The following is an 18,436-nucleotide window of genomic DNA, read 5'->3' as shown; positions in this document are numbered from 1 at the left end:
AACTTTCTGAAGGCTACAAATTTGAGATTTATGGAGGCAGTGATTTGTTACCAATTATTTTAAATCATTTTATTTGTTTTAATGCATTTTGTGAACTGGTGATGTTTGATATTGATAGCTTGCCCAGACACTACTCATTTATTAATTTATTTAGTGGACCAGACTGTACGCTGATAGTCAAATATATACATAAGTCATATTACAAAGAATGTAGTCTCAGCTTAATATGTCATTTTCTTTCTTAAAGTTACACTACCATTCAAAAGTCAGTAACATTTTATCTAAAAAATAATGATAATACTTTTATTCAGCAAGGATGCACTGAATTGATCAAAAGTGACTTCTATAATATGTTATACAATATTTTTATTTCAAATAAATGCTTTTCTTTTAAGCTTTTGTATTTATAAAAATAAAAATGTATCAGGATTTCCAAAAATATGAAGCAGCACAACTGTTTTCAGCACTGATTATAACAATAAATGGTACTTTAACACTAAATCAGCTTATAAGAATGATTTCTGAAGGATCACGTGAATCAGAAGACTGGAGTAATGATGCTGAAAATTCAGCTTTGATAACAGAAATAAACTACATCTTCAAATACAATCAAACAGAAAACAAGTATTTAAAATTGTAATAATATTTCACATTATTATTGGTTTTACTGTATCAAATCAATGCAGCCTTGGTGAGCATATAGGAGATTTAGGAGAAACTTCTCAACCCCAGACATTTGAATGGTTGTGTATACAAGCAAAAAAAAAAAATCAATTTTTTTTCACCTGGCATGATGACATCAGAGAAGCCTAGTTTTTTGGTAATGGACACTCCTCTGGTGAAGAGCACCATGTATTCTCTCCGCAGCTGCTCGATGTCTCCATGCAGCAACTGAAGTGCCACCGCCAGACCTGGATTGAACACACACATCCAAACACAGCATAATATGAGCTAATTACAGATGATTATTCACAGATTTCTTGAATCAATCACTTAATGAATGGACCTTTACCCAAAAGACCGGCACTGAGAAAAACTTTGCATCTGCACATGATGAATATTCACAGGTATTCATTGGAGAGCAAATGGATATTCATTAGAAAGCTCTGAATATAATAATCCTCCCAGATTCGACTCACTTGTTTTGAGAGGTTGTGATAAATGTCAATTTGGCCTGGTTGTATTCTGGCCAGAAGAGTTTGGCAGTGTTTCTGGTTAATATCGGAGCGATTTGCATTTGGATAAACTGCGCTTCTTTTGTGTCACTAGTAATGAATATTCACATGTAATGATGTGGAAGTGATGTGATGTACCAAAAAACACATTATCAGCCCAGAACTGCCCACGTGAATAAACCACTTTTAATAAACCACATCAAAATTAACAGATGATCAAGATGCCAAGAACTGTCTGCATGGATAATAACAACCACTAAAACTTTTTAAAGTATTTTAAAATTAAAGTATTTTATTTTGAAATTAAAATGAACATTAAAAGATTATTTATTTTAATAATAATCATTATTAAATTATTGAAATTCAACATTTAAAAGTGAGAGGAAACATTTTACAAAATATGAATAAAAACTAGGCGTCTTAGGATGAAAAGGCCATCGGTACATGACAGTAAAGTGCTTCTAAAACATGCATCGGGGTCTGTGCTCATGCAGCTCTTAATGATGTTCTGAAACAGCGCCGAGGTTGATCATAAACCTCATCTGGCACATACTCAATGGCAAATGGCTTTATGCTCTATAATCGCTGTTTGATGGCACAGGGTCAGAGAAGTATTATTGGAAAATTATTCAATTACTGAGCTCACACAACGTCTCCATTAATCACACAGATAGATTCAGAGTGTGCACATGGGAACTGAGCCAATCTAAACCTACCCAAATAGAAATGTTATGTTACTAGCGTGTGTTTACTTCTCAGCAATTAGAAGACAATGGTTAATAAAATGTTCTATCCAAATGCATAATGCATAAGATATTTAAGGCACTGTATAGTAAGATGCATTTATGGATAACAAGGTATAAAAATCAAAGCAATTAAAAAAAAGAAAAGAAAAAAAGAAATATATATATATATATATATATATATATATATATATATATATATATATATATATATATATATATATATATATTTTTTAGCCCTTTAGTATTGTCTCCGATCAAGGCAACATTTTTGTTAATAATTTTAATAAAATAAAATTACCATTAAATAAAGCAAAATAAATTATAAATTTTAAATTAAATTAAAATTTTTAATTTACCAATTAAGGTAAAATTTGAAATAAAAATGTTACTTAAAAATTTAATTAAATTAAATTAAGACAACATTTTAAATAAAAATAAAATAACATTAAATACAAATTATTCAATTAGTTCACTTATTTAAATAATCAAATGAAATTCAATTAAATTGGCTCTAAATTAAAAAAATATATTTTTTTGACAAGTACTATACATATTCAGTGCTCTCTAATGTAACATTGTTCTATAATTACAGTCCAAGTACAGATAATTTATTTTCAGTCCATTATCATAATCATTATCATAATGTTTAATAAGGTCCTGATAAAGCTGTTTCTTTGTTCTGCTCAGCGTAACTGATGTGGTAGAGATTAATCTAATAGAAATGTCACATCTGATAAGTGAGTATCATAGTAAGGATGTGATCTCATTTCCACCGCATGAGCAGCCGTTTAACAAACCTGCATCGAATAATTTCATACATCAGCAGAAATCATATCTTTGTTCATTTGGATTAAATCTGAAATTGATCAAAATGCATCTTTTGTGAGCATTACTGCTCACTGTTTGCTGAATAAATGACCGTGAGTCAGTCATAATTAATGTCTTCCCTGTTTTTCGTGATGTGATTATTCAACAACGGATGTGGAGGTGCTGCGTACAATTACAAGCTCTTCTCAGAAAATGCAGAAAGCGCAAAAAAGCTGCAAAATCTACCATCTGGATGCTTATGTTTCTTCATGTGCATCTCTTTTTTTTTTTTTTTTGCCGGAATAAAATATATTACCATGTGTAGCTGTTTGGATAAGCCACCCTGAGGGTCTTTTCATGCTTCTTCAGATCTAAAATTATTAACTTCGAGTCATCATGCAAATGAGGTTTCTGGGAGTGCTGAGCATCTTTATAACACCGCCAGACACCACTGCTGGCGAACCGCATACACAAGCATTACGATGAAAATGGGGGCATTTAATTTAAGGGGAAAATACACTTTATAACTTTATACAATACAATGTTTACAATTACAGTCCACTTATAATGTTTATTAATGTTTCATGCACCTAAAACAGTATTAATTGGGGTTTTCATGACCATTTTCCAGCCCCCAACAAAAAAAGGCTGTTACTGTATCTTTAAAAATATATGCAAATGACCTCTTTTCATGTAACCAAGTAACTGGACATTAAAATAAATGCTGATATGTAAATGTGGGCAGACTTATATTAATGGTCATTTCTGACGCACCCGTGTTGGATCCTGAGAGGTTGTATCTGGAGTTGACTTTCTTTATGATGTTGTCGTGGATTTGACTCCAGTCGCTCTCTGTGTTGCAGCTGCAGAAAAACAAGGACAATCACAGCACTGGATTCAATCACAGAGACGCACAGATATAAAGGACAGCAATCATATTAACATCCTGAAGGACTGGCCACGAGCCAGCTGATAATGTGTGGGTGAACCAGAGATCTAGAGCCAAACACATCTGTCTGCCGTCCAGTACAAAGTAGGCCACACTATTACAGATCGGGGAGACTGATTTTCATTTGTGTTTCTGGTACCAACTCTTTAGATCACAACCATTATACTTTAGTATTGCATAGAAAAATCAGCAATAATTCAGAAAACATACTCAAATTTGATTGTGGAGTAGAGAATATAAGCTATAAAAATAAGGACAGAGACTTTAAGGACAAAACCAATTTACATTAAACAAAACTCATCTAAGACTATTTTCATGGCAATTAAATCTGGTTTTTAAAAAAGATAAAAATAATTTTCATCATTTAAAAATGACAAATTTTATATATAAAGAGCATCTACTCAAGATAAAAATAAAAATAAAAAAAGATTAGAAAAGTTTTCCCATTGACAAATTAATAAATAAATTATTTAGAAAGTTTTCTGAATAACGTTTTTGTCTGATTATCTTTATTAAATAAAAATAGAATTCATCTGTATTTAAATTTTTAGAAATGTCTCTTTTTGGAATTATAATATTTATATTTTCAAATTTTTATCATTATAATTTTTTACTTTTTAAACATTTATTTATTTGTGTTTCATGCCATATTTTTTTTTTTTTTTTTAATCAAATACTGTTTTTATGGCACAAACTGGTTTAAACTTTTTACAAAAGAAAAAAAAAATTAGCCATATTTAAAAGGAGATACATTTTAAGTATAAAGAAAACTGCACATATAATTTTCTATATCCAAACCCTCAAAGTTTTCATGTTAATAATTTCCTAAACAAATCCTTAAGCTTTTTGAATAAAATCATTGGCTGACAGTTATTTAATCATAAATAAAATGTATGATTTGTTCAGTACATTATTTTTATTTTTGCACATCTTTAAATATTTAGGTGTATCACACATTTTCATAATCTAAAATTATTTTCATGGCAAATGTAATTTTTTTTCTGGACATCACAATTTTTTTTAAGATGATTACTGAACATGAACACCATCCATTCTGACCAATCAGGGGAAAGGGTAAGTCTGATGCCAGGAAGTCATGAGTTCACAGTCCTGAGGTGTTCTGTGGTTTGTTGTGTGTGTGTGTGTGTGTGTGTGTGTGTGTGTGTGTGTGTGTGTGTGTGTGTGTGTGTTGGGGGGTCACTCACCCATAGAGCTTCAGCAGGTGGTCATCTTTGGAGTCAGCAGTGAGAAGATCAGCGATGCTGACCACAGCACAGCCGAACGGACGTCTGTACTGCACATTACTCGTGTTCTTCTTCTCTCCTGCACCCATCCTCCCTACACACACACACACACACACACACACACAACAATCAGTGCTCATCACACGCCTGCAGGCTCTTTGGCATCAGTAATTATTCAGTGGACAAATATGGGCGTTTACCAATCCTAATGATGTGTACCACAATATACACGTCTTTCCTCAGGTCGCCGCTGCCCAGATCCTGAATAAAACATCAGCGACAGTGAATCAGCACAGATTACTCGGCATGATTACTCTGCCACCGACTTCAGCTCAACACTCACCACAAAAAGTGTGCATTGTCTTTCAGTCTTCTCGGGGAACTTGGGCAGACCGTTTTTATTGAGTTTAACAAAGAACCTTTCACTGTAAAACAAAGAGAGAGAACAAGAGAAATGCTTTCAGTTTATACAATGAGTTTATTCTGCTGTTTAAAAACACAGAGCTCTCAAGCTAAAGCATTTTTAAAGTCTGTGAGAACTAAATATTGCATGTATCATTTTTGGCACAGCGAACTCAACGCTGTTAAATTCACTTTGTCTAATCAAATATTTACCCAGCAAAATCTCATACATAAAACGGTTTATCATAACGGTCAAGAAACTAAGAATTTGTAAAGCATGTCATTAAAACAAACAAGTGACAAACAATAAACATAAAAATAAAAAAATACTAAAAATAAAATTATTTTAGAACATTAACACAATTAAGTTTGTTTTCCACTGGAGTAATACTTTGTTTATTTGTTTATTTATATGCACTATTACCATGTTTCTAGACAAATACAACAGTACGTATATGTTTTTTTGGTAATATACTTTGTTATTACCAGGTTTTTGGATATATAATTTGGGATAATAATCATAGTAATACCATTCTTTTGTACATGTACCATAGTCATAATATGTATATTGGATAATATTATGGTATAATCATAAATTCACAATCAAATATCCCAATCAAATCAAATCAAATAAAACACACACACACACAAACACACACACACACACAGAACAAACAAACATATAAAACAAAAAAATGTATTAAATGAGCTGTCAATTCAAGAGAATAATGGGACAGACACTCGTGTGCTTTGCCCTCCTAACTCATAATCCAGTTACGTGACTTTCACAGCTCCGTGATAAAAAGAGGAGCAGGAACAATAGCTGGCAACAGAAATTGAACAAAACTTGTGAGTTCAATCGGCTCAGTAATACACACACATTCATGCATGGACTTCACACACACAGCATGTAATTAACTGTGTATTGTTGCGATCCCGGCGTCCCATCACCAGAGGCAGGAGCACAAAGACTGTTTTGGCCTTTGACACGCAGCTGCAGGGCTGCGATGGCTTTCTGAAGAGGCGTCTGTGGACACTGGGATACTGCTATCGGCAGACATCACGCCAACATTTCCATAACACACAGACGGGCGGCTTTCTTTCCCTCTCATCCCAGAATTTGATATTTCCTCCCTTGGTGCCAGTGATTGTAACACAACAAGTTCAAATGGGACTCCATACGAGCCCCCGTCTCCCTCCGGATAAATCTGGAGAAATGGACACGGCCGGAAAAGTGATCCCTGTATGTCTGAGTGGATAGTTTAACCGTGCCACAAAACGCTCCCGTGGGAACAGAGCGGGAGCTGTTACCCAGAAGGCTGTCAATCAGCACTTTGTACACATCCTGTGGCAGAAATGAAGTGAAACACAGATAGATGCTTTCACACACACACACACTTCACACACTGACTGACACAAGGGGCTTTTAGTTGCAGCACTCAGACTGTCTAAAGAAAAATTAATACAAACAGCATCCATGGAAACAGCTCTCGCTGTCCGTGCGCTGCTGGACGAAACTGGTAACATGAGCTGCCTAACACCAGCACTGATACTGAATCACTCCAGCCAGAGAAACACTGCAGGATCACTACATCTACATAAAAAAAAAAAATATTCAACTTTTAGTTTGTGATTTAGAAAACAATTCTAATTGTAAAAAATTTATATAAGAAGTATATAAAATAATACATGAATATAATATGATACAAATATACTTATTATAAATTATAGTTAAAATTTAATTAAATAAAAATAAATAAGTATTTAACATTGGTTTGTAAATAAGAAACCCCTTTTTATTTTTACAAACTTATAAATAATAATTACATTTTACATAAAAATAATAAATGAATATATTAAGATGCAAATAAAATCAAAGTTAAATGTATTATAAAAATAAACAATTATGAATAATAATAATAATAATAATAATAATAAAATAGTATATACAATTATAAATTAATATTATATGACACAAATGTACTTTTATTAGAAATTACTATTATAAATAGTAATAAAAATTTACACCATACATTAGCATAATAATATAATAATATTATTTTTAATATTAAAAAGTTAATATTAAATTCACTTTGCTGCTAAATTACTAAATTACAGGCGATTAGAAATAAAAATAAACTAATAAATAAACTAAAGTAATACTAGTATGCAACAACATGGTATTTTCAAATATTAATGTTAAATGCATAAATGTAGATGTTCATTCCATATTCAGAAGTATGTACTATTGTCACAAATGTGCAGTGTTGTCTGTAACTGCACATTAAATGCATTTAGTGTAAAATATTCAAATTGGGATGCAGCCCTAGTGGTTCTGGGGAATCCGGGCAGCAGTGTGATTAAATCCACAGGAGCTGTCAGGATGGACATTGAGCAGATTCGAAGCCGCAGGCCAGTCTGGCAGAAGCTGAAAAAACAGGAGCTTCCATTCCATATAGAAACAAAAAAGATGAATAATTAACTGGAAAGCAGCCAACTAAGCAGGTAGGAAGATCGGTGATGGATCAGAGCCACATTAATATTCTCCTTCCAGACTACGACAGGGACTGAGGGGAAAAAAACTCAATCAATGAACAGAGGGACAAAGGGAAAACACTGAGACAATGTGACAAACGCCAGCGAGCAGCTGCGGAGACGGTTACAGTCTGTAATTAACCATTAGATGAGACAAACAGGTACACACACACACAGCCTCCACTGCAGGTGTGTTTCCCTGATGAAAACCGTTTATTTGTTTTTCATCTGTCTGGTAGCGGCCAGGAACAAACACAGGAGGAAGGACATGTAATGAGGTTATGATTGACGAGCACATCCTGGATACAAATAGACTTTTCATTATTATATCGTTGTGGAAGCTTGTTTAGGCCACGGGATTAAAAATTAATAAATAATCTATAACGGCAGGTTTTTATCCCACAATTCAGACAGTTTTTATAAAGTTTATAGAATTGAGAAGAAGTGAGATAATAATGCAGAGATGCTGAAAAGTCCAAACTGTGAGATATAAACTCGCAACTGCAGGAAAAAAAGTCAGAATTGTGGGATAAAAAGTCATAATTCCCTTTTTATCTTTTTAATCCACGGCGGGATGAAAAAAATCAAGAAATTTTGCAATTCTATTTTTTTTTTTCTCAGAATGGTTAATTACTAACTCAGAATTGCAAGAAAAAAAATAACCTTTGTAAGAAAAAGTGAGAAGTGGGCAAAAGTCTCAATTACCTTTTTAATTTTTATTCTGTAGCGGAAACAGGCTTCCATTAAAAATGCTGTTCTTTTAACTTTCTATTCATTAAAGAATCCTTTAGTGTTGTCAATTGAAAGAAAAGTTTCTTGAGCATCAAATCATGCACTGATGCTGAAATTTCTTCTTTGCATTACAGAAATAAATACATACATTTAAAAATAAATATATTCATATGTATAACAGTTATTTAAACTGTTAAAAATAATTCTATTTTTGATCAAATTAATGCAGCCTTGGTGAGAATAAGAGTCGTCTTTCAAAAACATAAAAAACAAAAAACCGTACGGACCCCAAACATTTGAACAATGTAAATCGACAGAATGTAAATCTAAATTTTTCATGCATTTATAAGCATATATAAATGATTGGTTAGACGCTCACCTGAGCGGTTTGTTCTCTCGACTATCATAGATGAAGAAGAAGACCTCCAGCTCTTCACCCAGGTTTGAGCTCATCAGACTCTTCAGATGGACAAACAGGTGATGTGTGCTGACAGGAGTCGGAGTTTCCTTCTTTCTGTGTCGATTCTCCATCTATCAATCCAAACACATACAGATCATTGCAAGTGATGCATCCATTTTTCAACAAAGCAAGACATAAAAGTAACCCAGTGACACAATGCATGTAAAGATCTAACTTTGCAAAGTGTTTCTCTTTTTTAACACCAAGAAAAGCAGGAAAAGCTCTGCATAACATCTTCAGAAATGCACTGAATTTTCCACTGAATTCTAGCATCTCCATGTTCACAGCACGACTCCTTTACAGCCAGCCAAATCTAATTTGTTTCAGTTAATATGCTCCTTTCTTTGCAATGACACCACAGAGTGCAATGTCAAATGCACATCACTGCACACATGCTTATTTTAAGTGCACATTCACACCGTTGTTGTGTAACAAACACACTTCTCACAGGGGAGCATCATCTATTGGATGTTTAGATTCGTTGAAGCGCACCACACTCTGATCACACATCTCTGTTAGGAAACTCAGGTGTGAACAGGCGTGACGTGAAATATAAAAAAGGCCAACAGGAAGTGCATATGCTCTGTGTGTATTCATGAAGAGCACAGAGACAAACACTAATGAACACTTTCATTCATTATCATACTTATTACGATAAAGTTATTATGATAGCAACCAATTAAACTAAAAAAATGGCATGTGACCTTTAAGTATTTCGCAGATAATTAGCATTGGAAGTTTTGCAAGCAATTACTCAAGTAAATAGACAGTCATTAGGATTAATGAGTCCCAATGAATGCAAAAACATTATAATGTAATAAATAATAAATAGCAATAATATTTAAATAACATTAAAATAATGCATTTAATAAAATGCTATGTAATAGGGTAAATAATTAAATTGCATCCAAAATAATATAAATGCATGAACATAATAATGGAATAATTATTGTAATAAATTATAAATAATAGTGTATTTTAAGACAATGCCTTTAATGAGAAGCTAACGTCATGTAAAATTATTTTGCTATGTAAAAAAGGTACATAATTAAATTGCATCCAAAATAAAACACAATATTGGTATGAAATAATTATTTTAAGTAATAATAATTATAGTACTGTGATAGATTATACTTTATAGAATGTATAATAATGAAATAAAAATGATAATACTTTACAAAATTATACAATAATAAATCAACTATAAAAAATATATAATGAGTTTAAAACAAATGTTTACATTTACATGAATAATAAAGGGTAACTACTTTAAGCGCATCCACAAATTAGATTTCAACTTACTGTAAGGTGTTGTACGAGTAAAAACAAGTACATTAATAAAAGAAGAAAAGGTAAATCAATCAAAGAGAGCAGTACTTCCTCCTTTGTGCGAAATGACGTTAACAGAAGCTCAAATAACAGAGTTTTAATGGGAATGAATAGGCTAAAAAGATTAAGCACTGGAATTCAATAAAGACTTTATTCCTTGTTTGGCAGGCCGGGTCAGATCACGGAAGGCTCTGGACTCTAAACCGCTTACTTTCACATCAAGAACTCTAAACAAAGACCACCTGTGCTCTGATAATGTGTGTGTGGGGGGTAATAATTATCATGAATAATCAACCAAGCCAAACCAAACCAACAAGAAATCATTAATGCTATCTGGTTCCAAAATGGACGAAATCAGACAAAAAAATAGGTAGATAGTCTGATTTACTGTGCATTTATAGTTATTGTCATGTTCTCCCACTCTCAATCTTACGGTTCTTTCACACACACACTCTTCTGTGTTGCCGTCTGAATCCTCAGCACTAATTAAAGTGTGTGTGGTGCGACTGTGTGACCTGATTCACTCCCACACTATTCATCACAGCTCTCTGGGTATGTGTCACCGGTAATGAGCTCAGTCTAAACACACACCAAACGCCTGCTATTCAACCCCAGCTAAACTAGACCATCATAGCACAAAATAACCCAAATAAATCAATAACAACTGCCAAGAACTTCGACAGCCATTCATCATAAACGCCAGTTCTAAGTTTAAACAAGATAAAGCTGTCATAACTTTTGAGCTCAAATGATTTTTTGGGCCGTTAGCAATAAGCAGGTTGCAAACATTCACCTCGCGTTTCATCGCATATTCAGCTGATGGCAAAAAGCGGCACATAAACCACAGAGACAGGGTGCAGTAATGGAGTCTGGCCGCCAGCGGAGGGCTATTACATTACATTACACAGTACTGGGACACCTCCAGTCACGTTTAGCTGAGGAAATGCTCCTCATAACTCAATTATATCACAGTAGAGATTCCCCGCTGTCAACAACCCTCCAACCGGCGAGCAGGCTTTCACATCCATGACGGCTGTAATTTTCTGCGGCGTATCTTGTCTGTGCGGTTCAGAATTACTGTCATTTCCCCCATGGGGCCTGTTACTCGAGCTGATGGGAGCGCGTGAGGCTTTCATCACAGGCCTCTTGCGTTTAACAGAATGCGATTAAGTGGCTAAATCGGGGATAAAGAGAGATCTTTGATAGACTGAGGAATGCGGTTGTTGTGTGCAGGCAGGAAAACAGACGCACCAGACGGTAGAGCTCGGTGATGCTGATTTCATCAGGGTCCACCATGCTGAACTCCCTCCTGGGTACCAGGTCCAAACCCAGCTGCCTGTGAAAGGTGGAAATAACACAGTATCACCAGTCAGTGTCCCACATGTCCAAAAAGTGAAAACGTTACATATAGGCACACAATCAAAACCAATCCGTAAGATTCTGGTTTTTAATAAACTGTTGCATAAAGCTGGATTTTGAGTTTTCGATGTGGACAGGGATATCGAATGAAACACTGCAGAATTATAAACCATTATAAAATTTAGAATTATAAAATTTAAACATTTAGGCCCATATGTCCATATTTTACATGAGTGAGTATTTATGTGATTTACAATATTCTTTGTGGAAATTACCATCAGATTATAATAATTGGAATTAATTAATTTACGTATATTAAAAAAAGCATAAAATATATACAGTACAACAAAAAAATAGCAATTTTATAAAATATATAATATATAGAAATAAATTTGTTTACACAAATTATTCTTATTACAAAAAAACAGCTCTTTTTAACTTTTTATTATATTTTGTATTCATTCAAAAAAAAAGTATATTTTAACAAAAAATTGTTTTCAGCATTGGAAATAATAAGAAATGTGTCTTGAGAACCATATTAGAATAATTTCTGAAGAATCAGATGACACTGAAGACTAAAATTACCTTTTGCATCAGAAGAAAAAAAGACATTTAAATATACATTAATAAAGAAAATTTTAAGTCATAACAAATATATATATATATATATATATATATATATATATATATATATATATATATATATGTAAAAAAAAAAGGCTGCTTTTGCTGTATTTAGTTACATTTTTGTTACAGTAACGACATTTACAAGTTTTGATGAATTACGGTAAAATGATTCTAAATGCAAATACGTTTAACTGTCACAAAAATAAATGCAAAAGCAATATCTCTCTCTCTCTCTCTCTCTTAACGGTTCACTTATGTTTCTGACCTGACCATGTTTGTGACAGGGGTTTTGTGATTAACCTTGATACCGTACTCACTCGTTGCCCCAGTCCAGACGTGCTGTGATGTGCTGTTTGACGTCCCTCATGCGGTCATGGGTCAGGTGACCCACCAAAACCTGCCGCCTGAGGTCCAAAATCTCATTCATCACATGCCACAGTCTGTGAAACAGATCTCCTTCATTTTTCTATGGGGATAAACAAAAGATTGGAAAGATAAATGTGGAATACATATGACCATACAGTTTTGATAAGGGGTTTATATTGTTGTAACACACAAATATAATGATCTGGTGTAAAAATATTTCAATAACATTCCCCCACCCACAACAACAGCTTAAATAAAATACATGAATATATTCCGCCCGACAGCGTCTGTGCACCCAGAGTTCACGAAGCCAGCGTCTGGCGGTGGGCGGACTGCTATGTTTGCCTTAACAGTATTTACCACAAAGAGCTGCTTCCACATGGCTCCCCAGTCCCTCAGTGTGGACGTCATCTCTGTAATGACAGAGTCTTCGGTCGGCACCACCATCTCGAACTGCCTGTGAGTCAAATGTGGGCGGCACACAGCACAACAGATATGAGATACACCTCATCTGCTTCTGCCACAGATGCTGTACACTTCGTTAATCAAAGGAGAAAGCAGATGTACAGTGGAGCGCTGGCGCTTTCCTTCTGTTCACCGTCGATACATTCATTTAGCATTATGTTCAGGCACAGGAGTCTCACAACTGATGTCTGTGCACCAACGAAATGTCATAATATGGTTTCAGAAAATCTAATTCAATTGTATCGAAGCAGCTAATACACTAATTATGTGGCCAGATGCAGTATGTATGAATCAAGGCTGGGTGTTTTTATTGATTAAGTGTAATGTAAAGTTTTGCCACAATTTTTGTTATGTTTTTAACCTCATAATGCATTCAATATCTGTATATGATCTTTGCATTCGGGGTCATTTGTTTGCTTTGTAAAAAGTAATAACAAAAAATGTTTTTAAGTTTAACCATATTGTATCTGATCAGCAACTTTTAATGAGTTAATGCAAAAAAAAAAAATCAATATTAATATTGCATATAATATTGGAGTAACAATATTAAACAGTTGTGTAAAATGTGCATGTTTGCACTTTACAAATAGATGCCAGATATCTGTGATTACACAAACATTACTGATATCACCAAACTCCAGTTCAATGTCTCCATGGGGGGGGGGTTTACTCCAGTAAATACTAAAACAACACAAGGACCAAGCTAAATACTAAATTACTTTGTCTTTGATCTCCTTTCCTTCAACTCACCCTTTATTCTTGATATAAGCATTCTTCAGATGGATGTAGCTGCATGGGAAAATGCCCTAATAAGAAAGAAAGATAGATAGACAGATAAACAAACCAAAATAAAAAATGAATACGCCTACTGAAAATCAAGGGAGCAAACAGACAGAAATAAAGCATGATATTGTCTTTGATCCGTGCGTTTCGGCTGACGGTATAGCTGTGATATTTCAGAAACTGAAGATAGCATCCGACACAGACATGACTGATAAAAGACTTACCTTGGCATTCGGGTTCTTGAGGACAAATCCTCTGTACCAACCTGAAACACAAATCATTTCTGTCACTCTCATCTTTAATATCAGCCAAATGTTTCCTGACTGAGCCTCATCATAAAAGGTACTTTTCATAGGATGTTATCGAACAAAACACAGCAAGTAATGTTGAAAATGTCCTTAAAGAGACAGTTCACCCAAAAATGAAAATTCTGTCATCATTTACTCAATTTGTTACAAACCTGTATCAGTTTCTTTTCTATGTTGAACACAAAAACAATGTTGGTAACCAAACAGTTGACTGTAGCCACTGATTTTCACAGTATGAGAAAACATACTATGGAAGTCAATGGCTACCGTCAACTTTAGGGTGAGTAAATGACAGAATTTTCGCTTTTGAAAATCCCTTCAAGTACGATAAATCGGACAGAATGAGAGACATGTGTGTCAAGTTAATGAATATTAAAAATGCTTCTTTCTACTAAAAAACATCCAACCACACAACACTAAATATAGCATCTAGAGTAATAAAACGGTGACTGCAGCATTTATTTCACCAAGTTTTAATAAATGCAAATGCTTGTTAAACACCTTACTGTATGAACATGGTAGCTTATTTTGATATTTACTCCACTGACACCAACTCTATCCTAACACATTGGCCAACTAACCAAACTTGGTCTCGTTCGACCCACCACTGAGACGAAGCAATGCTTTTACCAACAAGATACTGTCAACCTCAGGATCACTTTGACTCTGCACTTTGACTCAACAGATGTGAACATCTCCAGCACTGATAAAACCTTCTGCCCACTGCGAACCAACCCACAATCTGCGCTTCCTGACAAAAAGCCGAGAAGCAGACTTTGAAGGTGTGAAAAACAGGGGGCCTCTGGACGGTAAATGGTGTAATAACAGCAGCTGAATACAGAAACATGACGATTATCACCTGCAGTCAGTCAGGAACTAATCATTATGTAGTTTCATATCTACTGTTAAGATTTGTGTTCTCCTTCACAACATTTCTAGTGTTCTCCAACCCGAAACCAGCTCTCTTACTCAAAAAACAGGAAGCGTGTGCACCAAGAGAACAAAGGAGTGTGTCTTCAAAGGGTGGAAACAGGAAATGAAGGAGTTGAGTGCGGGTCACAAAAAAAGACCGGTTTCAAATCCTCCCCCTTACTTAAAGAATGAGCGGTGGTGCAGGTGTCTCTGTGTCAGCAGTTTCTCAAATCAAGCAAAGACCCTCTTAGATCAGATCGAGGTTCAGTTCTGACTGGTCATAGTTGGTTTCTTGCTAATCCACAAACCCTCTCACATATATACACACTACCATTCAGAAGTTTCAGATCAGTAGGATTAAAAAAAAAAAAAAAATTCAAAGAAGTCTCTTCTGCTTGCCAAGGCTGCATTTATTTGATCCAAAATACAGCAAAAACAGTAATAGTGATTTTTTTTATTTTTTTTATAATGGTTTTCTGTTCTTTAGAAATCATTCAAATATGCAGATTTATTGCTCAGTAAACATTTAATAAACATTTGAACTTATTAATACTTATTAATTAATAACATTTATCTGAAATAGAAAGCCTTTGTAACATATACGCGACCAGTTAAGTTTGGGGTCAGTATGAATGAATGAATGAGTTATTATTATTATTATTATTATTATTTAGAAAGAAATTAAAAGAATTAATAATTTTAATTAGCAAGGATGCATTAAATTAATACAATGTGTGTGTGTGTGTGTGTGTGTGTGTGTGTACATTTTTACTATAATTCATTGAAGGTCAGTAAAGATGTTTTCACTGCAGTGTTAAATTAGTATTATTTATATATCATAGATTAATATTAATATCTATATTATTTATATATTACAAATAATTAACATTTATATTGACATTCTGAAAATTGCTTTTATCTTTAATATTTTCAGCCCTCACTTAAAATTAAGTTTAATTTTTGATAATTGTAGTAATTTCAATTTGGGTTTGTGCTTCTGTCTACTCAGGATTTAATACATTTTTAGTTTTCAGTCCATTGTTTTTGAGATATACAATTATCATTTTATTTCATCAGTCATTTTATTTCTAGTTTTAGTGCTTCTACAGAGTCCATGGTAATGAAAAACTTTCCTAATTTTCATTTAGTTTACTTTTTTTCAGCTTTATTTCAATTAAAATATGTTTTAAATACATTTAATGTTAACCCTGTAAGTAAAATTTGCCTGAATAGCTGACGAATAGTTCTAATAATCATTCGATTAGTTGCATATCAAAATTGTTGCAGCCCTTTTTGAATGAATGAATTTGTTCAACCTGCATGGACTTCCTGGTAAAGCTGAATGAAAAAGGAAGTCCTGCTGGTTAAGAAGCCTGGTGGGAACAAAAATGCACACCACATCCAAAACGACATATGCTGGTGACCAGCTGCTGGGTTTTTCAGTAGGCAAGCTCCAAGACCAATCTGGCAACATTATACTCCAGCAACCCTGCTGACACGAAAAAACACCCATACCAGCTTAGATGGTTTAAATCAGCTGGTGAGCTTAAACTACCAGTTAAAACTATCACTGATTACAAGTTTCCAGCACTTTCATCCTTGTCAAGTTGATCTACCCACAACAATCAGCTTGTGTGAGCAACAGACCAGCATTGTACATCTTAACCATTTTTAAAACTGAAGCTGGTCCAAACTGGTGCAAACACAAAAATAGGGTTTATGCTATTGGAATAAATGTAAAGAGGGCTGACATCGGTGATTATGTACCTTCACATTTCTCCAGGATCTGCACCGTGTCACCGATCTCCAGAGGCAAGCCATGCTGCACCATTCCTCGAAAACTGGCCAGCACTGCAAAACAAAAACAAAAAATAAAAACTAAACCAATAATAATAATAATAAAAATATTTACTACAAGGTCTCATTAGTGACCGTTGGTTACTGCATTAACTAACGTACTAATAATGAACAATATATTTTTACAGCATTTATTAACCTTTCTTAATGTTATTTAGAAAGTCAAAATGTTTCTATTGTTATTCATTTAATAAGAATATTATTTTTTGTTCATAGCTAGCGCATTACTGTTAACAATTACAACTTTTGATATCAAAAATTTATTAATAAATGCTGATATTAACATTAACTAAGATTATAAATGCTGTAGAGGTTTTATTTATCAAATGAAACCTTATTATAAAGTGCTATCAAATTATAAAATTACACTGGTGTTTACAACAAAATGACATTTCAGGTCAATATAAGATGGATTTAATCTAGCAAACACAGAAAAAAAACACACCATTCCCTTTCATTCATACACATGTGATGCTTAAATGTTATAGTGAGAAGACATTTGACCCACAGTAGATGCAAACGTCACAGATTGACCTTTTGGCTGAATTCAAACAGATGCCTGGTTTGCAGTATTGTGGTCTCTGAAGTACTTTCAGAAGCTCAAAGCCTAGTGTGACCTCTGCTTAAGCTCATAAGGGCAGGGTTGCCAGATTGCTCTGAGATTCAACGCCGTTAGAAGGTTTAATAAAAGTGACGTGCCTCTCTTGCTTAAGCGTTCGACCAAGAGGCTCACCTGAAGAGACTCTGAAGTCAAGGCTGCCTGAGCCAAAATAAAAAGTCAAGGAATATAGAAGAAATTAAAAATAAGGAGACCAAATTATGGTGACAGACATGTGAAAGGGAAAAGAAGAAGTGACAAGACTATGAGCATATTAGGAAAAAAAGAGAGACAGAGAAAGAGGACATGTCTTGTGTGGTCAGCATTCCTCACATATACAAACGCCATGAAAGCTCTCATATCTATTATAATGATGTCATCACTGCTCTCACTGCACTCAGAGGGGATTATGGGATAGGTGTGTTAAATCAGGTTATCTCACCTGCCTGAGATCACGAAGCAGAAATGATTTCTGCAGTGGATTTCATGCTTTTATGAGGCACAGGCCAATCTGGGATAGCCACACTGAGGCCCTGACCTAATTGAGAACTTCTGTGTGTGTGTGTGTGTGTGTGTGTGTGTGTGTGTTATAAGATTATAATGATGATAGAGTCCTCATATATGCACAGAGCACCCAGAATCTGTGGCATATTCCCAAACAAACGATTCTTAGGATTCTAAGTGCCACAGTATTGTCCAATCGATTCCCAAATAACTGATAAAAGACTGAATTTTTTTTTTACAAATTCCAAAAAGAAAGACTCTACTGAGTCAATTGTGAT

The 18,436-nt window shown here is 34.2% G+C and overlaps 1 protein-coding gene across 4 annotated transcripts in view; it reads right to left on the bottom strand.

Annotated features, from left to right (window-relative positions):
• The window catches only part of LOC127956417 (dedicator of cytokinesis protein 4), an 85,112-nt gene that overhangs the window by 40,343 nt on the left and 26,333 nt on the right, over positions 1–18,436 (bottom strand). For all 4 annotated transcript variants that reach the window (XM_052554291.1, XM_052554294.1, XM_052554292.1 and 1 more), the window contains exons 2-13: positions 16,967–17,050; positions 14,204–14,244; positions 13,947–14,002; positions 13,092–13,188; positions 12,683–12,831; positions 11,631–11,715; positions 8,970–9,121; positions 5,265–5,346; positions 5,122–5,182; positions 4,883–5,015; positions 3,503–3,591; positions 786–911 (exon numbers count right to left, since the gene is read on the bottom strand). In XM_052554291.1, the coding sequence (XP_052410251.1) occupies positions 786–911; positions 3,503–3,591; positions 4,883–5,015; positions 5,122–5,182; positions 5,265–5,346; positions 8,970–9,121; positions 11,631–11,715; positions 12,683–12,831; positions 13,092–13,188; positions 13,947–14,002; positions 14,204–14,244; positions 16,967–17,050 (1,155 nt within the window). The remainder of the gene's footprint in view (positions 1–785; positions 912–3,502; positions 3,592–4,882; positions 5,016–5,121; positions 5,183–5,264; positions 5,347–8,969; positions 9,122–11,630; positions 11,716–12,682; positions 12,832–13,091; positions 13,189–13,946; positions 14,003–14,203; positions 14,245–16,966; positions 17,051–18,436) is intronic.

Source organism: Carassius gibelio, chromosome B4 (genome assembly GCF_023724105.1).
Source record: "Carassius gibelio isolate Cgi1373 ecotype wild population from Czech Republic chromosome B4, carGib1.2-hapl.c, whole genome shotgun sequence".
Lineage (NCBI taxonomy): Eukaryota > Metazoa > Chordata > Actinopteri > Cypriniformes > Cyprinidae > Carassius > Carassius gibelio.
This window is presented reverse-complemented; position numbering and strand designations above follow the sequence as displayed.